Source organism: Hyalella azteca, unplaced genomic scaffold, assembly GCF_000764305.2.
Source record: "Hyalella azteca isolate HAZT.00-mixed unplaced genomic scaffold, Hazt_2.0.2 contig8324, whole genome shotgun sequence".
In the NCBI taxonomy this organism is placed as follows: Eukaryota; Metazoa; Arthropoda; class Malacostraca; order Amphipoda; family Hyalellidae; genus Hyalella; species Hyalella azteca.
Genome location: NW_025938421.1, coordinates 3885 through 27288, shown reverse-complemented (window position 1 = coordinate 27288; position 23404 = coordinate 3885). Strand labels below are relative to the sequence as shown.

Here is a 23404-nt window from a genome sequence, read left to right as displayed (position 1 = left end):
CTAGCTATGAATATATTTATGATGTTTGATCTGTTTGATCTGAAAACTTTGCAATTTTCAAAGATTTTGAATAAGTTTTTTTTTATTTTAATGTTTTTCGTTAATAACTCATAAATGCATTTATTAAAATTTTTAAATGGATTTTACTTTTTTACGTTGAAAATCATTTTAGTCAGCTTAATGAAACATTTCCTTGGGCGGATGCAATCATTAATTGACACATTCCAATTCACTCTTAGAGTTACTGCATTCCTACTTTTTTCGTTGAGAATTATTTCTTTGAAATAAAAATGTGTAATGATCTGGCTATATCATCACGAAACAAAATATATTTAGACTCATTTATAGCAGTTTGAATGCTTCCATGTAATATTGAAACTCAGCAGTGGTGATATTTAATACTGATTTTTACAAATATTCGAAAACACTTGAAGTAATATTTTTACACCGCTTCGTGTGAAACCATATTATAGGTGTTCTTAATTCAATAAATTTGTCACTGAAAGCCAAAAATCTTCTGATGATGCATTGAAAATGAATGAACGGCTTTAAATGAGTGTGCTGAGTTACCTCTAGTTTCCCTACAGTCTATAACAATCGTCACAACAAAACACACCGTCGATCTAGGCCTAAGAGTGAAATGCCTAATCAATATCCGAGACGCCTTGTCAAACTAGGAATCTTTCTCGTCTTATACCCGATATCCGTTAAAGTATCGGAGTTCATATCAATCACTCTTCATAAAAAAACTTTTATGATATTTCATTCAAACTTCTGCCTTGTGAAAATCATTGACTAAAAAAATCAAGTAATTTGCCATCGATGAAAAAATTTAAGTCGGTGGAATTATTTATATTTCGGAACATGTTAGTTACATAATATGTAGTTTTAATCAGATAACCTCTTTAATTTTATTTTATATTGTAGATATATCTCGTGAATTTCAACATTTTGCTGCAATTTTCGTAAAAGTTGGCTAGGATCAAAATAAATGGTAGTTCAAAAATCAATTACTCTTGACAAGTTTTTGATGTCAGTATAAAATCGAAGGCAACATGCCAGTATAATTAAGATGTACCAACAATTTTGTGCACTTTTGATATGCAAAGAATTAAAACGAATTCAGATTAATTTTTTTGTTTTAAAGTTTACTATAAATTCTAAAAATTTCTTCATTTTACCAACAGAAATGAACCAAAAGTAAGGGAATCTTATCTGAGTTCAAAAAAATAAAGACACCCAAGCAGACAAGAGCAGACAGCCAAGTAAATAACACAAGAGATTAGCAAAGAGCCAAAAATCGCACGCCTTCGCATTACGACTCTTTGGAAGAACTGATTGATCTATCCCGATCCCAGCCATTAAGTATAGGAGAGGCAGCTGACGGTTTACTTCGTGCTGTACTTCCCAGTTTACTTTCTAGCCTGGATTTCACAATATGAGTTTTGTAGGCCTATGTTAGAAACGATGCAACCCATGTTTATAGCACGTGACGACATAGTCTTCATTTGTGTTGTTGAAGTCGGCTCAGCCAGTCAAGGTTTTGTCCACTTCCTTAGATTTAGAAACCTGAGTTTAAGTTGACATATTTTACTATATCACCTTGATATTTGAACCTTGGTGAATTAATATGCATATAAATAGATATTTAATGGAAGCAGCACGATACAATTTAATACAGTGCCTAGTCTTGACCATTAATTTGGTCTCTCCATTTTAAGTCACGCAGCAACCTGTTCACGTGTGAGATTCACATGTGTTCACGTATGTTCACAAGATTTTCCTTACGATCAAGTTCAATATTTTTGAGCCACTGACTTGGCGGCTTAACACTTTTGCCCGGAGTCTGTCGTCTTGCCCGAAGCTGTCGACTTGCCCGACGTCTGTCGCCTTGGCCGCTGCTTGTTGTCTTGCCCGACGTCTGTCGCCTTGTCCGACATCTGTCGTCTTGCCCGACATCTGTCCCGTTGCCCGACTTCTGTTGCCTTGCCCGACGTCTGTCGCCTTGCCCGACGCAGTGTGGCAATTCCCAAATTAGGTTCCCCAGTTTTCATAGATGTCAGTTCAGCTGTTACAGAATTGTATTTTTACTAATAACGTTTATGATATGATTAATTCCCAAATTTCTTCTAACTCAAGAAATTCATTCACATTTCAACTGCCCAAAGGACCTACGAGTTTTGTAGGAAGTGAACCAACCGTTTCGAAATTGTTTTTCCACTAATAATTTCGATGATTTAGTACAAAATATCATCTAAGACGAGGAAGCCATTCACTGGCAAACTACAAATTGTTTCTACACATGTCAGTTCAGCCGTTTCCTAAATGCGTGTTCCCGTAATACCTACAATGAGTCAACACCAAATATCACCTCACTCGAGAATTTCATTCGCTATTCAACTGTGGAGTGGCTGCATGAATTTTAAAGATGTTTGTTGACCCGGTCCAGAGTTGGGTTTCCGGTAATAAGCATATTGGTTCAACACCTAATACCACATAACTAGATGAATCAATTGAATTTCTAACTGCGAAGTTGCTACATTAATTCTACATGTGTCAGTGTAGCAGTTTCCTTAATGCGTTTAATTAATGCCACAATTATATTCGTTTAATTAATGCCACATTAATTCTACATGTCAGTTTAGCAGTTTCCTTAATGCGTTTCATTAATGCTACATTAATATTCATTTAATGTGTGCCACATTAATTCTACATATGTCAGTTTGGCGGTTTTCTTAATAAGTTTTATGGTAATAACTACAATGATTCAACACCGATCAATATCATCTAAATCATCTGCATGTTAATCAGCTCACTTAAAACGATTTAAAAGTGATCTAAAACGAAAAAGATTCTTTCTCAGTTTAATTTCACAATTAGCTTGTTCACAGTATCACAGTAATTTTTAAAATCCCACACTGAAAGAACAAAGAGTACAGGTTTCCAGCCGGCTGAAAATATTCATTGCATTTCATTTTGAATCAAGTAATCGCACAATAATCTTGTTAATCCTACTGAATCAGATGAGTGGCAAAACTTGACAAATTTCACTCGAATTAATTTTTTCATACTTTCAGGAGTGGTTACTGAAAATATACCAGATTCATTAATTAAATCAAAATTGCTCATTTATCAACGCAGATTAACCCTTTTGAACCCCTGAAAAAAATGAAGAAATTTCGGCTGTCAGTGTTGTGCACTGGACTCCTTAGTTAAGCTTAATTGTTAATTAAGTTTAAGCGCCAGTCTCCATGGCGATTAGCTAGTTGATGGAATTGAACCGTACATAAGCGTCTTCCTTTTCGTGTTTTTTATCATGTGATAAAAATAAAATTTCTCAGTATATTTTGCAAAAATTTCAAAAGATGGGAGCAGTGAGGAATAGCCAATTACTTGCTTTCAGATGCGTCAACTGCAGGGCCGGTAGAAATAGACAAATAGGTCCGCTTCCTTAGATTTAGAAACCTGAGTTTAAGTTGACATATTTTACTATATTTCACCTTGGTATTTGAACCTTGGTGAATTAACACTGAGTAGATGAGGCACAGCCTTGGGCCACACGTTCAACTCTTAAATTAGCCCTGGAATCAAGGCCCAGCCTAAATATGCAATAGCTCAGCCTCAGAGATAAAAGCCGAAGACCTCGCTGGAACACCGTAAACCAGACCCGTTCTACATTCCTTAATTTACGCTAACAGCGCCGTGAGTCTACAGCCACGCTTATACGCTCGCTCATAAGTACGCAGTTGTGCCTCACCTACTAAAGATTGGTGTGGTGAATGAATGCTGGAGCGCTCATACGCGCTTTGTCAGATTGGTATAAAATTATTTCACGTGTTGGCAGACTATGCCATTCCATACCATTGCCGGGTTCTCTGCTGGAGGCTGGTTGGTCAAATTCTAGGGATTTTTGTTTTAGCAGTTGTGGCTTGCAGCCGATACCGTGGTAGACCAGAATTGTTGGTAGCTGAGTTATTGGAGGAAGTGATCATGTCAGTTCAGTCGGTGCTGGGCATTATCCGTCTCCGACTGGCAACCCATATTAATTCGAAAGCAACTTACATTCTGCTTATGATTCCTACTTCCCACTCATTCAGGAATAGTTGGCAATTATATCTCAATAATTTCAGAATGACACGTAATTTCAAGGTCTAATCCTGCATATCACATAATTACATACAATTTCATTTAGAATTGCATGACATTACATCTCAATATATTTTGGAAAACAATCGACCGTAAACTAATTAGTGGGATTGGCAGGCACCACAGTTCGACCAGTCTTCTTGACTATAAATTTTCGGTCTAAGTGAAAGCTGTCAGACCTTTCCAAGCTTTCCACGGCAGCTGTGAAGGAATTTTACAAAAAATTTTGTTCTTTTACTATATTTCAATTTGATTATATCTAAAAATTAGTAGATCTGTCGGGATAAGAACTAAACCTAAGCGGATGGAACTGGCTTAGGGATACCACTGTACATAACAGGGCTCATATCCACTCTTCCGATCTTGAAGAAGCCATTATCACCCCAGTCGGTGTTCCATGAGTTGGAGCAGAGGTAGTAAGGGAGGTCATTTTCCACTCCATATCCGATAACTTTAACAGCATGTCCACCTAACCACCCTCCCTCAACGTAATGGTAAACGCCAGACTTGAAGTGCAAAAAGTCTTCGTAAATATTGAATACGGCTTCCAGTGGTCCGTGTTCCACAAGATCTCTCATAATATCAGCTTCTGAATTTAGCTGATAAACTTCGCTGGCAAAATGTTTGTCATTTGCATAGGAAGAATTGTATTCCGGGATGCACGAACGGAAACATTGTGGAGTTAAAGTGTCGATATCATCACAGTTTGGTCTGGGACCATCAACGATGTGCTCGCAGGGAGCAACCACATAAGGTTGGCATCCCGACTTGGAGTCGAAACTTCCACCCGAAACGATGCCTTCATCTCGCCAGAAGCTGAAAGCTTTTTCTGGAATACCTCCATTACAACCGTGACCGCAATCACTGCAGCAAGTGAGCACGTCTTCGGCGGAAAAACGGAACTGCGTCTTGAAAGCAATGCAGTGACGATCGGTCATGGCTTCCACAGCAGCGAAAGCCTGTGAAAACAAAGACTGAAGAGATTCGTTTAACGAAAACGGAGAAAATTAAGATCCAAAATAAAATTATAGGCCAAAAGAAGGAGAGGGACAAAACGAAAAGAGATAATAAAAATTTTTTCTCTACGGGGGTAAGTAAAAAACAAAAACAACAATGGGTCGTGCTCGGCGTCGGAGGGACCAGCGCCTAGAGGGAGTCACTACCTGTCAGGCCGGTAACATCGGCGCGCAGCTTGAGCCGTCCGAGATCGGAGACATCTGCAGGTCGGTGAATAGATTTTTATAGTTAAATCTAAAGATGAAGCTTTAGCAAAGAACAATGATTGGCAAAGAACAATGAAATAAGATTGCCAATCTATGATTGGCAAAGACCATAATCGATCATGGCCTCAGTTATCGACGTCTGCGTGGGGACCTCATTGAAGTATACAAGTATATTCATGGTCTTTACAAGGTCCCTGAAGGGTTACTAGAATTTGAAACAAGAACCAACACCAGGGGCCACGGCTATAAGCTAAAAAAACTGCGCTGCAACTTCTCCACGCGACAAAATTTCTTCTCGCTTCGAATCACCGACACGTGGAACAGCCTCCCCGATGACATCGTTGGCGCTCCAAGTATGAACGCGTTCAAGAACAGACTAGATAAAGCTATGGAAAAATATATGTTCAGATTTGAAATGCCTAGCTCCTTATCGAACCCGGTGGAAGTCTAGTAGCTACTTTAAACTATCGTCAGTCATGAAAATATCCGGTCAAATGACACGATTTTAGATCTTCTATGAACAAGGCACGAAAAGGAAAAGAATCGGCGACAGGCCACATCAGGCCTACACTTCAGCGCCGACATCACTATGTTATGTTATGTTATAAAAATAAGGTACTTGCTTTGCGGATGCATCACACGTTATAGTAAGAATTTTATGACTTGATCAGAATAAGCGAGCATTTAACAAAAAGTATTGGCGTCTTTTAGTTCTCGAATTCACACCAGGAAGTTAGTATGATGAAGCACTGCGAAACATAAATATTTTTTGAGAGCTCTGAAAGCAGATACAGAATGAACTGTTTACTTAGCTTAGGCTCGATGTACCGGCCATTTTACTTACAAATTAAATGAAGGAACGATATTTGTCTTTTACTTTTTAAATACAGCAACACATTTCACATTTGGAGACAATTTAGTATTTCTGGACTATAAAGTGCTACTGTTTTTTATATTAACGAGAACTAATTTCCCATCGTTGGTTAGACGAGGCCTCGAACAATAAGCGTCAGGCTGCAATTAACCCTCTATAACGCCATATGTCACTCACCGGGAACGTAATTTTCAAGTTAAATTATATGTAAACTATTGAGTGTAGCAACCTGAGGACGTTTGTACGCAACAGAGAACATTTTAAAGTTGTCGTACGTGGCGGCAATCATCAGTGCAAGTCATTTTGCGCTCAGAGGCAACGTATCCTTCTTGGGATGTAGGTTTGTGCGACTATATAGCCCGGTTACTCGTGTCAGGCGGTAGAGGGTTAGAATACTCACTACCGCTGTAGACTTTCACTGGGAGTTTGTGTGCAGAAGAAGAGCCTTGAAATTGGCGCTCCTCCTTGACCCCCATCATCCTCCTGAGCACGCGCATGGACGTCGAGGTGGGGAAGTTGCGACCCGCCTGTCAGGCGAGATTTTTGTGAGGAAAATTTCATTACAATTGAGAATGTATCAGTATGTGTTATTATAGAAGTGGTATTTCTCGTCAACATGCCAATGAGTACTTTATACTGAACATATGAATTAATTTAATTATACAGATAACTATAAATAAAAAGAAACACTTGTATGGTAAGGATACAATCGAGATTGTACTGAAGGTTTAACAACTGCGTTCTTCCAGGACATTATATGGACCATTATTTTTATTAGGAATTTTCATATATGAAAATGTAAGTCAATTGTACTTAATTTACGAAGAAGATCTCACCTCCCATTTATCGGTCTTTTCGTTGATACGTTGAATGAATTCATCAGATAGCGCATATGGAATTGGTCGAGTTTCGGTCAGGAACGAGTTTCGTTGCGTGGAATTTTTTATTTGGTCAGCATTTAAGTATTTGTTAATGTAGACCTTGATTTTAGGATCGTAGAATTCTCGCAAAATCATCAATAGGAAAAGCATCCCCAACATGTAAATGAGCATCCGAACGACACACAAAAGATTGATGTGGCTCCTGGTGAGGTTCCGCAACCTGAAACATTTAGCAGTTCTTAAAATTTCTTAACAAACTATGCAGAATTTTACGATTATTTGCAGAATTCATATTAAAATTATTTATGAATTTTTAAATATTTCTTAATTTGTCATTTGGGAATTTCCAAAATTTGAATTTAATAATGTATCTGGAATATAAGTTATTAATTGTATAGGTAATCGTAATGATTGATTGTAAGGAATGATTTATGCATGGAGGTAAAATCATTTGACTTCTTTAATATTTGAATTATAAACTTGCCCTGGTTTTGTGTATAAAAATTCATTTATTTTGCAGCACCTGTAGCAGCACTTGCAAAAATGTGATGTAGCACAACGATCATAAAATTTATTATGTCTCTAATTTAATTTCTATCAGCCACATCCACCGACTATCATATTAGATTTGGTGGAGCGTTGAGCATTGCTATTTGTCATTTTAATCAAATTTATAATTTTTAGAAAAAATCCAGATCTCCAGCTAAATTACTTTTATTCATTTCAAGTTTGAAGTTTTTGTTGATCGATTATAATTATTGAAGACATGAAGGTGATAAAAATTTGTTTTATATTCTTCCAATATATTAGAGGAATATCAAATACATATTCGAAAGTCCTTTCTATGAGTGAAGATTACAATTCAAGTAGAACCATTTTCATATTTGGTGCCCAATTTTTTTCGGAAACTGTTTTTTAAAAGCGCACTGATTTTTTGTGAGGCTCGTCACCATTTTTTTAAAATCCATCTTTTCTTCATAGATAGACTACGAAATGTTTAATATAAAATTCAATGTGAAAATCAACTGTGCTCGCACGCTTATTAAACAGACGTAGCTATGATAAACCAGGAAGAAATTCACCGGCGAAATTAGCCACATTTTTATTTCACGAATGTTGCGTATAAACTTCCTTTTTACTAAAGAAAACAATAGCAACAAAAATACTTTTGAGAATGGCTGATTTTCTAATATTTGTGCATAAATTCTTTAAATGCTCACTCATTATCCATGTCGGTGCGTTCATCGGCTGTCTCGGCGGGGCTGACGATGACAATTTTCGCCTCGTCGGCGCGGGGCTTCTGGTCCCCCGAAGTCTTGATCTTGGTCATGGTGGTCACGCGCTGTTGGAAGTGATATATTATTGACCTTCATCCCGTTGCATTTTTACCTTTTTAGTGCATTTTTCACTTATGAAAAAAGGCGCTATTGTGATCGTCATGTCCGTCTGTCTGTCCGTCTAGCTGTCTGTTCGTCTGTCTGTCCGTTTGTCTGTCCGTCTGTCTGTCCGTAACTTCACGTTTTAGTCGACGAGAAATTGCGCTTTCTGTCACTCACTGCAGTGAGTACTGAGTTATATTTTTACCTTATTCAATGAAATCATAAGCAGAACTTGCTAAAAGGTCTCAAAGGTGAAGCAATCCCTCGGTTTTGGTCAGTAATGAATAATTTCGTATCAACGACCATGGTCCGCGAAACCGGACAATTTTAGAATTTATCTAACTTTGCAAGACATTTTTCTTGGTGAAGTGCATTCTATTTCGCATCAATAGCTTGGGAAAAAGCCAAATTATTTTGTTTCACGTAAACTTCTCTAGTAAATCGAACTGTTTTGTTCAAAACTTGATGGAATTATTAGCATTCCCGAACATGTGTGTTACATTTAATATTGTTTCCAACAAATGAAGATGTTATTGCAGAAGTTTCATTCAACAATATTTACCAATGAAAAAACCCTCCTGGCAAGTTATTTGATTTCATATCTAAAATCAAAATTGACGGAAAAGTATGGATGATATTTCCTTTGCTTTAATGAAGCGAACAAAAAAATAAAAAATAAGTAACGTAAAAAATTGACATCATATATATACAAACGTGAAGACAGCTTCATGATGGTAGCAAGATTAGATAGCAAAAGTTTATAATTTCAGTGTTACTAAACGTAAAGTAATCCTATCAATAGTCCAACACAAAGAGACAGCCACGTAAATAACACACGTGTGTAACAGAGAGCCCAGATCCACACAACTTTACCTTACGACTCGCTGGAAGAACTGAACGATCACTCACCACCAACGCCCTTATATAGCGGAAGAAGCAGGCGGTTATCTTCTTGCTAATCTGGCCAGTTTACAATCGAACCCGGATTCCAAAATTCAAATTCGGTAGGCCTATGAATTATTGGTAGTATGATTGGACCAGTGATATGTCAAAAGATGTCTATTAGGTGAAACTATTTCGTAGATTACGTGATAATAACGAAACCATAGGAGTATTAGTGAACGATGGATGCGTTAAAAGAATATTGATACATTACAAAGAATCTTTGACTGTGAATCGTCCAACAACATTTCAAATTCATTTGAAACGCAATCGGAAAAAATCCTAGAGGAATATGAGATATTTTCTTTGTTCTAATTCACAATACATAAAAAAGCGTTTACAGTCGGTGAAAATTCAAATCAACATTTAATTTGCTTCATATAGCCACACTGTTATCTCTTCTAATCATAGTGGATCAAAAAAGACACAATATATTGACGAAACTGTAACCGGTATTAGTTTGTACAGTCCTTTTGAATCCATGAAATGATACATGTTCATTCATTTATTGATCATTGATGAATGTATCTTTGTTTTCTTCTTCATTCAAAACCTCAGTGCAACTATAAATAAGTAAAATTGCCATAAACATTACGTAAATTAAAACATTAATTGTTAGATGTGTTTAGATATAACCTTTGTGACATGCTTTGACCAAACGAATCGATGCCTAGAGTAGAATACAAATAAGAGAGAAGCGATTATCAAATTTACATTGAAGAATGATCTAAGTATGTGATTGCTCTGCTCGGATCGCACTGTTTGGTTTACTGTACATTTGCAAATATTTTGTGTAAGAATACTGTACTAAGTTTATTACCAATACGCGCCGCTGTTACTTTTATATTAAAACAATCATTGCACACACTAACTTTAGTCGTGAAAAACTGTTTGCCATAAACAAACTATAATGATTAAATGAGAAGGAAAGTGACTCCACTCTGCCTTGTAGGATAAGCAAAATAACACAAATAAATAAACATGAAGATAAAAGTATTACAAACATCAAGATAAACGTATCACAAACATCATGATAAATGCATTACAAACATCAAGTTAAACGTATCACAAACATCAAGATATGCGTATTATAAACATCAAGATAAAGTATTAAAAACATAAACACAATATTATTTCATATAAATCCATATAAACACTTATTACAAGCGATGATAACAAACTGCGGACTTTGATCTGAAAATTTCTCTGCAGCCTAACAGCTCAATTTGCTTCCCATGGACTGATGAGAAAAAATGTTTAGGACACTTGACCAGGCAGTACGGAAGGTTTTTTTTTTTTTTTTTTTTGTTTAGCTGTAATCATGCTGGCAACCTTGCACTCCATAAAATTATGGTAATATAATATGGCTCATCCTAAACAGCATCTTCAGTATCAGCCATCAAGTCCACACAAAATTGCGGATGTAAAAACGTTATCACAATTTTTGAGACGAGAGATGGTGCCATCCGCGCTCATATACCTATGGTTTCTGAGCCCTAAGTTGTGCACGTAAAAAAAACAATAATATGGTCCTCCGTGTCTTTCCGTCGTTTATGTGTGCTTGTCAGCAGTGATCCGTGCCCTAAGACCGGATTTAGTTGGTTCCTTCGTTTATTAGTACGAATTACTAGGATCTTGTGACTTATAGGGTAACATGGGGCAGCGAGCCCACTGCGGGTCATGGGCCCACTGCCCCAGGGGTGGGGCAATGGGCTCATTTTGACACTTTTTACAAAATAGTGTTTCATTAAAAATCGAATTACTCTATAGACGTCTAATTCACGTCATACATTCCTCATTAGTTGTAACTTTAAACAAAACAAAGAACTACCTCGTATCAATTAAAACTTCATCAAAAATTTAGTTTAAAAAAGGGGGGGGCGTGCTGCCCCATGTTGCCCTACTTTTTTACCACTGCACCATCCTTCCTTAGTGTTTTTGCTACTGTCGTAGCATCCATTGACATGGACCATTTGTGCCGCCCATTCAATGCTCCTTATTCCTGCCTGACCCAAGCGAATAGGTCTTGATTAAATCTGCCTGAACACTTGACCGACGGCAAAGGCAACCATAAAGAAATTTCACTTCCTTCAGTGACAAAGAACCTCGACGATCGATTCCGGGAAAAAATGAAGTAAGTCATGAGAAAATTATCGTACCAAAAATATGCTCTCTAACATAACTCCTAAACGCTCAGCAAAAATCCTCCAACAACGAGCGAACACATACTAACATAAAGTTCTAGCTTTCCCATATTTACAACTTAGACCCATAAATCGTCCCATTGAACGATCACTCCCGCACTATAATAACACTTCACTCAAAATCTTAGAACTACCATATACATACTAAAATTTAAAATAAGCGTCATCAGGCCGGGAACAATATTTCAATAAAAATTCCCTACAAACTATCAGATGACTTTCACTACCATCTCTGGATAAGGATTATATAACTTATGGCCATAACCAAAGAAACTCAACAATGTCCGATCTGAAATAACTATATCCCCTCTCAGATAAGCTACGTGCATAAACTTCATAGATTTTCATGCCCTCCTAAGTAGATTAAAACCAGTACTATACCTTTTCGTAGACGTGAACGCAGTCCACAACACTCCAGAAGACTCCATCTCAAACTTCACAGGCAAGCAGTCACATACACTCATGGTCCAGAATGAGTAAACTCACGTAGCCTTTACTGCCCCATCCTCATCACACGCAGAAACACGGCATTCACAGTCAGAAAAATCCGCTATATCTTCAATCAGGACCAACAACACACTCAGACCATATCTGTGGAATAATGTCTTATATAGGCGATGGCGGTTATCGAGGCGATCATCACCGCAATCGCAGTCAATCCTACGTAGACGGATTGCAATACAGCACCCAACCACTTTCACAAAGCGAATTGAGGACTACATGAAGACTTAATTTGGATAATAAAATACCCATAATAACTATACCAATGCTAGAAGAATAGATACCTGCTTGATGGACTGGACCGAACTGGAATAACACGCCGTTGGCCAAACCATGTCATAATTATACACCGAATCATCTTCGAAACAGAACACATTCATGAAACGTTCCTATTACAAACGCAATTAATAGAAAGCCACTCTTTTTCATTAACAAACATAAGACCAAACATAACACTCAACAGACCCCTTCAGTCAGTGCCCACATACGTAACTATAATCTGTGCAAGAGAATTAAGCGAAATCCAAACGAAAACTTTCCATTCTTTGTCCAATTTGAAGCCCATAAAAGTCGACGAATTCAGTGCTAATACTGCTCGTTGAAGTTTATTTTCTGTTATTATCGTCTTGCGATAGTCGTTATCTTCGACAATCGTCGAAGTTCAGAAGCAGAAAGAATAGAGGGAACGCTGCTGATATCATAAAACTTTATGGCAGACTATTTCAGTTTTCAAGTCGATTGAGGTCGTGCCGATAAAATGCTTATGAAGGTGAAACTAGGCCAGTAAGCAAAAGAACAGTAAGTAAATTTCTTCTGTTTAATCGAAGGACAGGGGGGACTAAGCTCTTTAAGGATATATACTTAATTTAAATTAATATTGTCTGGTTGTATGAATATTTATTTAACCATGTTTTCAGGCCACTTTATATTGAATTTTTCGGAATCTTTTAATAATAGTTTTAAGAAATGAGCATGCAATTATTCGGGAGAGCAAAACAATATTTTAGGGTGCTGAAGCCCTCTAAAATAGGCCTATAATGACGCCTCTGGTCTAATAATCATTTCCGAGTCCTTGAAACCTGGTTGAATGTTTGAAAGATTTTTGCTTCCTTAAATATGTACGGACGGACATCGACAAGTTTATCGCACAAAGAATTTTAATTACATCGACTTCAACATTAAAATATTTGAATCTTTTCCTTAATGACATCTATTGTTAACATTTCCATTTACCGCATCAGTATTCAGTGTTATGCGTTAAAGCCCTTAGAAAGCGCCACTAGTCTTGCCATGCCTAAGTCTTATCTTATCGCACATGTTTTTCAATAATGTGTTGAAGATGAAAATTCGCGGGAATTTCAAGTGATGGGGACCCAAATAATACTAATCACTGACGCCTACATACATCAACTGCAGGACAAGTGGACGTATATGAACCTAGAGTCTTTGGCTTGGGTTGGAGGTCCTTACCTTGTTTTCAAACTCAGGCTTGAGGCGACGCTGTAATTGCCGCTTAAACTTCTATTGGCAGAGTCTACATAACAAGTTAGCAAGATTGGCGCCAAAAACGCTCTAAAATAGAGCGCAGGTTTCCATCAATATTGGAGCTCAAATTATTTGTGACTTCATTGATACAAATCGCCAGCAACTTAAAGTTCATTAAAGAGTCCTAATTTTTCTTCGCTTCCAAATACTTGGTAATTTTATCTCAATTATTTCACAATTTCACGTAATTCTATAGTCTAATCCTGCATTACATAGAATTATTTCTCATCTCATTGAGCAACTCATTGAAGCTCATTGCATTTTGAATTATGTGGAATTCTATCAAAATTGCATGGAATTTTTTTACACGAATAGCAAATTGAAGGAATTTAAAAGCAAAGAAAACGCCAAGAAAATTCACCATATCGATATTGAAAACGTTTCGGAGTCCAGTTCCATCATCAGCTCGACTAAACTAAAAATGAATAAAATCATTTTATAAGTCAAAATTCAAAGACAGACATAAAACCTAAACAAGACCTAATCATTATATCGAAATAAACAGGACTAGATTGGAACAACTTAGTCCTAGGGGTACGACAAGAATATAAAATCCTAGCGATTTACTATTTCCAGATTATATTGTCGGGCCTGTGAACTAAACGCATTATTGAGACATGGGTTTTGTTTGAAGATATGTAGAGACTCCAAAATTCTCAAATCCGAGCAGCCAGAAGTGGAACCGAGTATCCTGAAATCACTCTCAGATACAGCCACGTCGCACTGTTCAGCATGGAGGCGCACGGAAGAATGAGGAGGCTTGGCGAGAGGCAAGTTAGAACGATAGCTCCTGCCACGGTGTTCAGAAACACGGATGTAGAAGTTACGCGACGTCATTCCAACGTACGTAGATGCACAGCATGCACAACTGAACTTTCAAAACTCGCTAAGGGAACGTAAGTACTTACGCTCTGTTTTCTTGCCTATGATTGGTGGATTTTGCTTGAAAGGCCGTCAATGATTGGCGGATGAACCTATGATCTCTTAACTTTTTTTGAAGGTATAGGCCCATGTTTGATTGCATCCGAGCAGGAATAACGTCCTTATACCTGAAGAAAGAACCAATTTTGAAATTATTTACTAGTAAAACATGCAAATTTATATTCGGGAAATATTTCAAACACAACATCTTTAGTTCTTTGGACATAGTTTCAGACGCACTACCAAAATAGGGCAATGTGCAATAAATAATTTTCTTACTATCGCATTCAGTCACAGGTTCAGAAAATTTGTTAGATAAGAAGCGTTTGATTTTACTATACACAAGGCACGATGGAAAACCATTAAGCTGAAATATATTACGAATGAAATCGAATTCCAAATGCATATCATGAAAAGTAGAACACACCCTATAGTCACGGTATATCAAAGTTTGAAGACTATTCAATTTGAAACGAAACGAGCAGAAGCTAAAGAAGCTCAAACGCAAGCCGCAAGCCGGTAAATGTCGGTTTTCGATATACGGAAGTCTGAAGACGACCGCCGGATTTTGTGATTTTGCAATCGAGAAACGACAAGCAATTGTTGGATTCTAATTCCATAATGAATTTTACTGAAGGATGTTTGAGGTTTAGATAATCAAAGAAGAGGCCCGGATCAGAGGGATGCTTGAAGATCAGAAATGTATCATCAATATACCTATTATAAAAAATCGGTTTAAAATCAATGGGACAATCGGCCAACCAAGCATTCCGAGCAGGAATCGTTATTCATGCTCGGATGCGATCAAACCTGGTCTATGAGTTCAGTTGTGCACGCTGTGCATCTACGTACGTTGGAATGACGTCGCGTAACTTCTACATCCGGGTTTCTAAACACCGTGGCAGGAGCTATCGTTCTAACTTGCCTCTCGCCAAGCCTCCTCATTCTTCCGTGCGCCTCCATGCTGAACAGTGTGACCTGGCTGTATCTGAGAGTGATTTCATGATACTCAGTTCCACTTCTGGCTGCTCGGATTTGAGAATTTTGGAATCTCTACATATCTTCAAACGAAACCAGTGTCTCAATAATGCGTTTAGTTCATATAATCTGGAAATAGTAAATCACTAGGATTTTATATTCTTATCGTACCTCTAGGACTAAGTTGTTCCAATCTAGTCCTGTTTATTTCGATATAATGTTTAGGTCTTGTTTAGGTTTTATGTCTGTCTTTGAATTTTGACTTATTAAATGATTTTATTCATTTTTAGTTTAGTCGAACTGATGATGGAGCTGGACTCTGAACCGTTTTCAATATCGATATGGTGAATTTTCTTGGCGTTTTCTTTGCTTTTAAATTCCTTGTGAACTTGCGATATAAGCAGACTGATAATATAAGTAGCAAATTGAATGTTCGATCGAACCCAGCTATTCGAGTATTGGCTGATTAGCGCCGTGGCAGACATCGCAGGTCTACAATTCCTCGGAACTATAAATAATCAGACGATGTGGAAATTTTCAGGCTTATCCGATCATTTGAAGTTAGCTGAGAAGGAAGTCTAATGAAACATATTTTCCTTTTATTTCATTTATTTTTACATAAATAATCACATGCGTTGTTAGTCAGTAACCATACCACACTGAACAATAGCCTGGTAAACAGAGAATAGAGACATAAAATAAACTAGACGTTGTCGAGTATCAATCCTCTCGGGGAGACAACGTGTTTCAATTGCCCAGACTGAAAATGAGATCTGTTGGGCGAAGAGAAAAACTTAAGCGGATGGAACTTGCTTAGGGGATGCCAGTGTACATTGCATTGTTCATTTCATCTCTTTTGATCTTGAAGAAGCCATTGTCACCCCAGTCGGTGTTCCAGGAGTTGGAGCAGAGGTAGTATGGGATGTCATTTTCCACTCCATATCCGATAACCTTAACAGCATGTCCACCTAACAGGTCTCCAGAAACATGGTGGTAAACGCCTGACTTATAGTGCAAAAAGTCTTCGTAGACATCGAATGAAGCTTCCAGAGGTCCGTGTTCAACAAGATCTTTGAGAATGTCATCCTCTGAACTCAGCTGGTAAACTTTACTGGCAGAGTGTTTGTCATCAGCATACGACGAATTGTATTCCGGAATGCACGAGCGGAGGCACTGTGGAGTGTTGAAATCGATATCATCACAGTTTGGTCTGGGGCCATCAACGTGGTGTTCGCAGGCAGGCACCACATAAGGTTGGCATCCGGTCTTCGATTCGAAATTTCCACCGGAAACGATGCCTTCGTCTAGCCAGAACGTGAAGGCTATTTGTGGCCAACCTCCATCACATCCGTCACCACAGTCAGTGCAGCAAGAAAGGAGATCTTCGGCAGAATAATGGAACTGTGTCTTGTAGGCGATGCAGTGACGATCGGTCATCGTTTCCACAGCACCAAAAGCCTGTAACAGCAAAGATTAAATTAAAAAACTTCATATGAGAAAAGAGTCAGCACATCAAGGTTCAAAATACATATAAAAAAAATAATGAAAAAAAACTTGAAAAAAGAGCAACAGCTCATAAAAATATTAGATGAGCTTGAGATGAATGCCGGTTTAGACAATTTCTCAACACATCTCTGATAATTTCCACATTGTTGAAGATCAGTCAAGATCAACTAATGTTACGATAAGACTTACGACATGATTTGGATTGAGATGAATAATTTTATCATCGTGGACATAAAATCTCAAAAATATCTTTGTTTGAGTCTATGTAGATATAAGATATAAAACAAAAAATGTCTATAGAGTCTTATACGAAAATACTTTGCAGAAGAACTAATAATAACCAGAATTAAATTTTCATCTTGGGCTGCACACCGAAGCTAAAAAAGCTTTACCTCCGAGTCCTGAAGTGATAAAATATTTCAATAGAATTTTTTTAATAAAGTGACCAATATGAGAATGAAGAGTATGAGAGCACAAAAATTGTATAAAGGAAGTAATGAATGAAGTCAACAATGGGTCGTGCTCGGCGTCGGAGGGACCAGCGCCTAGAGGGAGTCACTACCTGTCAGGCCGGTAACATCGGCGCGCAGCTTGAGCCGTCCGAGGTCGGAGATATCTGCGAGTCCGTGAATAGATCATTTTAATCATTTACATGAAAGAACGAGGATTGAGAAAATTTTATATGAATGTTAAAAAAATGTGTATGACTCGCACACCGACATGTGGAACAGCCTCCCCGATGACATCGTTGGCGCTCCAAGTATGAAACCGTTCAAGAACAGACTAGATAAAGCTATGGAAATATATATGTTCAGATTTGAAATGCCTAGCTCCTTATCGAACCCGGTGGAAGTCGAGTAGCTATTTTAAACTATCGTCAGTTCTGAAAAGATCCGGTCAAATGACACGATTTTAGATCTTCTATGAACAAGGCACGAAAAAGAAAAGAATCGGCGACAGGCCACATCAGGCCTACGCTTCAGCACCGAGATCACTACGTTATGTTATGTTTAATCTGCAATTAACTCAANATGTTATGTTATGTTATGTTATGTTATGTTATGTTATGTTATGTTATGTTATGTTATGTTATGTTATGTTATGTTATGTTATGTTATGTTATGTTATGTTATATTATGTTATAACGGACGCATTGCTCAATCTTAAGTAACATCACGGCGTGATGTGCCAATATGTTACCAAAGTGTACAAGTTAAGGATTCTAGAATTCAGACTTGTAAGCATTAGGTAACGATTAGTCATGATAAAGAAAAATTATTTAATTATCATCCAGCTAGCGTACCATCAATATGACTGAAATTTAAAGTGAGTAGTGGATATTTCCATTTCCATTCATTGCCTTATTCATGCGGCATCACATACTGTCATCGGGGAAAATTTCGTACTCCTAAACTGATAAACATACATCTTTTTCGACTAAATTATCGCAAACTAATTTTGCATCGGTGTTTAGATTTCCGTTGCTTAATAATTCGCTTAATACTCACTACCGCTGGCGACTTTCAATGGGAGTTTGTTTGCAGAAGAAGAGCCTTGAAATTGACTTTCCTCCTTGACCCCCATCATCCTCCTGAGCACGCGCATGGACGTCGAGGTGGGGAAGTTGCGACCCGCCTGAGAGTGTGGGGTTTTTGTGAGGAAAATTTCATTACAATTGGGAATGTACCGATAGGAGCTTTTTACAAATCTGATAATTCCCGTCGTTTATGTTAATGATAATTTCTGAAACAAACAAACAAATTTATAAATGAAATTATGCCTGTAGTACAAAAAAGTGCAAAACTTTAATCAAGTGGGTTCAGAGGAGATTGTTTGAATAATTTCACAAATTCATTCTTCTTGGATCATTAAATGAACATGAAATTATTACTATGAAATTTATAACATGAATGACAATGCGGGTCAAGAACATTTAATTAATGATGAAGTTCTCACCTCCCAACTATCAGTCTTATCGTTGACGTATTGAATGAATTCGTCAGATAGCGCGTAAGGGATTCTTCGAGTTTCGGTCATGAGCGAGGTCTGTTGTGTTGAATTTTGAGGCTGGGAGACATTGAAGTATTTGTTGATGTAGACCTTGATTTGAATATAGTTGAAAATACCCGAGTACGTTATTGTGATGACCATTAATAGCAGAAGCATTAGCCAGCTAAAGGCAAACATAATGGTGGAGTATTTCGTCATGAGGCTTCGCATCCTGAAACAAAAAACAGGATTTATAGAATTATTAAAAAAATAAAGGAAAATTAAACACTTTTAAAGCTTTCCTTTCAGGAGGCGATTATGGATGACAAAGAGTAATTGAAACGTTGGTAGTTTATCTTATTTTTAATTATATGAATCAAATTCATCGAAAAGTGTTTGAATGAAGGTAAAATCGTTAATAATTTTCTTTTCTTGAATTATATATTGGTCCATGTTTGTGAAAAAAATCGTTTTACTCGCCGAAACTGTCATTAAAAATATACCCCTTCTATCTGCATGACCATGGCAAAACAATATGACCCAATCTAACAATTATTCAGTAATTACACATTATATGAATAGGCTCTTGAATGGAAGGATAAGTGAACCCCAAATGAGTTTAAACAGAAACTTTAATGACAGTTGTGGCCGGACTTTAGCTCTAAGTTTCTATTTTCTTCTGTAACCTTGTCAATTTCTGGAACCTCAAGCATTTACAACAATGATTATTTTTTCGACATCTATCTGTGTGAACATCTGAAAAATTTGGGTTAAGCATCCGAAAGAGTGATTGCGAGAAATTTTGATCTTAATGAAATCACACATGTTCTTCCTGTCGTGGCATTGACAGTGTGAATGATAAGCACTTTCATTGGTACGACTTCACACGAAATGTATTTCATGATGGAAGTAATGTATTCTTCGAGTATGATTTGCAGCACCTGTGAGCATCTCTTGTGAAATCATGAAATCGTACATTTGATGATGCTCCATCTGTCACCTCAACCTACTATCATCTTTAATATGGTAGAACTTTGTACATCATCAAATAATAATTATGGCTCCGATCCTATTTATTTGAATGATTTTCAATGTAATTAGTGCACATATATACTAAAAATAATGCTAATTTCAGGGCAGTGAAGAAATATTACTCCCTTGTGTAAATTTTTTTTCAAGAAAACATCAAATAACAGAAATATTCGTTTAAGGATAGGGCTAGGTTACTTGAAGAAAAAATTCTGACTTTTTTGTAAAGAGCAATAATTATTTACGAGACTCATCAAAATTCTTCAAAATTTTCATTATCTCTGTGAAATTACAATAAAAATAGTCTAATAACACATTCAGCTTGAAGTTCAATTGTGCACTCTGGATCCGTATCCAGAAATTGAGACGCAAAGCAAAAATTACGATTTGCCATAAAACTACATACATTTTTATTTCACGAACATTACCGATATAGAACAAAATTGAAACGGAAACTCTTCTTGGATAAGAAAATTTCACGAACTAATATTTGAATGTGAATTCTGAATTAACTTACTGCACTGTCATGGTGGTGCGTTTGTCGGCCGTCTCGGCGGGGCTGACTATGACAATTTTCGCCTCGTCGGCGCGGGGCTTCTGGTCCCCCGAAATCTTGATCTTGGTCATGGTGGCCTTGCGTTCTACTCTGTTCGGAGTGAAATATTATTAGCATTCATGCCTTCGAAATTTTATACCATTGGTATTCTAAAAGATCAATAATGTTGAAATATCCTCTTGACTAAAAAGAGCTTCGGCATAAATATTTATTTTACGCCAAGATATTTCAGGTAGCAATAAGATATTAGGACTAATTTTTAGACTGTGCGCTTTTTTCTCTTTCAAATGAAAGAAAGCAAAGAAATTTCAGTCAAGCGGCCGATAACACGCGACCTGAGGTGACCGTTCAGCTCCACGTGCTTCTCAGTACATAAGATCTTTATGTCGTTTGAGACAAAAAATCTAGAAAATGCAAAAAAACTTCGAAAACGGTATTGTAAGTATAGGAAGCAACCTATAAAAATAAAGCTATGAGAGCCCTTAGAACTGTAATATATAAAGCATCAATTCACTCCGGTCCCGCATTGAATTATTTTCGTTTAGATATATTAATGTTATTACTAATAAACCAAAAGATCTTATTAATGACATTTCTTAACAACAAAACTCATAATGGGTGGATAATCATTTCAAATGTCTTACGTACGAACTGTTTCCGTTGTGCTCCGATGATATAATCTCAAACAATTAAAAAACTATTAACTAAAAAACCACTAACTTGAAAAAAACGAAATAGCTACACAATGTCATAATTCGGCCCTTTGAATATTATTTATTGGGAAACTATTTTTTTCCATGATGGTACTTTTGTTACGATCTTGTTCTATGATAATGGTACGAAAGACATTGCGAATAATTTATTGCAGCTTATAGACACAATTGACTATTTTGGATGAGAACTGGAAATTTTGATTTACGTACTGAAAATCAAAATGACTGACAAAAATACGTATTTCTAGCCGCCAAAGAAACCGTTGAATTAATTTTTGCATTCTGTTTGGATGTTTAATTCATATTATAGGTGATCTGATTCCATGAAATTCATCACGAAAACATATTATTGATTCAAAATAATTCACAATAGATGAAGGAATAGATGAACGAGTGTCGCCACGTGGTTCACAACACGAATCGTCTTGGCAAAGAGCCTCATCGATAGGCCTATGAGAAAAGGCCCGGCCAATAACAAAGACTTCAAGTTAAACTAGAAATCTTTCTAGATTTTTACCCGGTATCGGAACAAATATCGAAGCTGCTGACGTCTATTTCGAATTGAATCTCTGTGAAACCTGTTAAGTTGTGTAAATACTTATTGGTTAAGGAAATTGAAATTTGATGAAATTATTTACATTTCCGATCATATAAAAGTTACAAATAATGAAGCTTGAATAGAACGAATACATCATTTTCGTCATATTATTTTAGACATTCTGCTTAAATGTTTTGCTTAAAGGAAAAACATTTGCGATAATTTTCGTACAAGTGGACTCAAATCAAAAAGATTTAAATTAAATCCAGCTAAATTAACCACTCTTGACAAGTTTCACAAAAAATTGAACCCAACAAATTAGCATGAACGATTTAATTTATGCAGCTTCAGATTTAGCTATTAGCTAACATGAAGCTCTAGAATTAATGGAAACTCTATAGCTTCAAATTTTGCTCTAAAGTCTGGAATCAATATGTGTAAAATTTAAACCTAAATAGTAAAAATAACGAAATTCATCAAAATTCACACACGAACGACACACAGAGGCAGCCAGGTGAGAAACACAAAGCTAGAGCTAGCAGAGAGCCTATAGCCACACAACTTTACCTTACGACTCGCTTCTCCAACTGATCGATCACTCCCGACCCACGTCCTTATATAGGGGAGGAAGGTGGCGGTTATCTCCTTGCTGATCTGATCAGTTTACGATTGAACCCGGATTTTACCATAAATGTATAGGCCTATGAATTATTGATAGTTTGATTGTGCCAGTGTTTTTTCTTGATAGATGACTATTGTGTGAATTTCCTTCATATATTGGCTTGATAATGAGGAAGCGATAGGGAAGTTCAGTGAACAATCGATACATTATATATGAATATTTTTTAATTATTAAAATCATTGTTTGCGGAATATTCAATAAATTTAAAGCCCGCTTTAGATGTAATCTAAACTTATCTAAACTAAATTATAAATTACATTCCTAGTTGCAATGCGCGATGAATTATTTATGTTGAACAAAATATGAAGTTGCGAGGACCAAATTCCAAGAACACACAACAAGACCCCCAGAAATCTGGTAATTTGTAATAAACTTCAATTACTTTATGGAAATTATCTAACTGTTATATCATAAATTATAACGATGGATATACAAAACAATAAAATGTAACAAAAAATCCCATGTCTTTAAAGAAAACGTGTCGGATTCCAAATATATAATTTGTTTGTAAATTCTGCACTGCAAATGCAATCACTTAGTATGATCGAAATTGCCAGAACAGTTGTTTAAACCTAATTAATTAATAAATGACATTGTAAAAAACATATAAATCTATCTATTTACATCTAATGTGGTCAAAAACTGAAAGCAATAATGATATTCGGTGCAGCACGATGCGATTTTGCAACCCAGGAGCAACACCATGCATGCATGCGCGCTGACGTGTCAAGCGCCTTGCATCATGCACAGCATCAACAAACTTCTGTTCAGACTCGTTCACCTTGCGTAATCATTGT

General features: G+C 36.8%; 2 protein-coding genes across 2 annotated transcripts; both read right to left on the bottom strand.

The window, feature by feature from the left end:
* Window positions 1-3317: 3317 nt before the first annotated feature.
* Window positions 3318-17122, bottom strand: LOC108680239. Its single transcript, XM_047881588.1, has 5 exons — window positions 16411-17122; window positions 8345-8466; window positions 7224-7344; window positions 6663-6770; window positions 3318-5120 (listed from the first exon to the last, which is right to left on the bottom strand). Exons 1-5 carry the CDS (start codon window positions 17029-17031, stop codon window positions 4443-4445), a joined length of 1650 nt encoding a protein of 549 aa, XP_047737544.1. The 5' UTR covers window positions 17032-17122; the 3' UTR covers window positions 3318-4442.
* Window positions 17123-17645: 523 nt separating this feature from the next.
* LOC108680231 lies at window positions 17646-22535 on the bottom strand. Its single transcript, XM_018169019.2, has 5 exons — window positions 22493-22535; window positions 20636-20764; window positions 19057-19321; window positions 18609-18735; window positions 17646-17716 (listed from the first exon to the last, which is right to left on the bottom strand). Exons 2-5 carry the CDS (start codon window positions 20743-20745, stop codon window positions 17646-17648), a joined length of 573 nt encoding a protein of 190 aa, XP_018024508.2. The 5' UTR covers window positions 20746-20764; window positions 22493-22535.
* Window positions 22536-23404: the final 869 nt, after the last annotated feature.

What these genes read in the sequence shown, in the direction of transcription:
- LOC108680239 (XM_047881588.1), bottom strand. Translation starts at nt 17,031, where the DNA reads ATGACCGATCGTCACTGCATCGCCTACAAGACACAGTTCCATTATTCT. An exon ending in CAATGTACACTGGCATCCCC is followed by an intron (nt 8,467 to 16,410) that starts TAAGCAAGTTCC and finishes CACTTCCAACAG; the next exon opens with CGCGTGACCACCATGACCAA. An exon ending in CGCACCGACATGGATAATGA is followed by an intron (nt 7,345 to 8,344) that starts GTGAGCATTTAA and finishes TAAATGTTTCAG; the next exon opens with GTTGCGGAACCTCACCAGGA.
- LOC108680231 (XM_018169019.2), bottom strand. Translation starts at nt 20,745, where the DNA reads ATGACCAAGATCAAGATTTCGGGGGACCAGAAGCCCCGCGCCGACGAG. An exon ending in ATAAGACTGATAGTTGGGAG is followed by an intron (nt 18,736 to 19,056) that starts GTGAGAACTTCA and finishes CCACACTCTCAG; the next exon opens with GCGGGTCGCAACTTCCCCAC. An exon ending in ATTGAAAGTCGCCAGCGGTA is followed by an intron (nt 17,717 to 18,608) that starts GTGAGTATTAAG and finishes ACGGACTCGCAG; the next exon opens with ATATCTCCGACCTCGGACGG.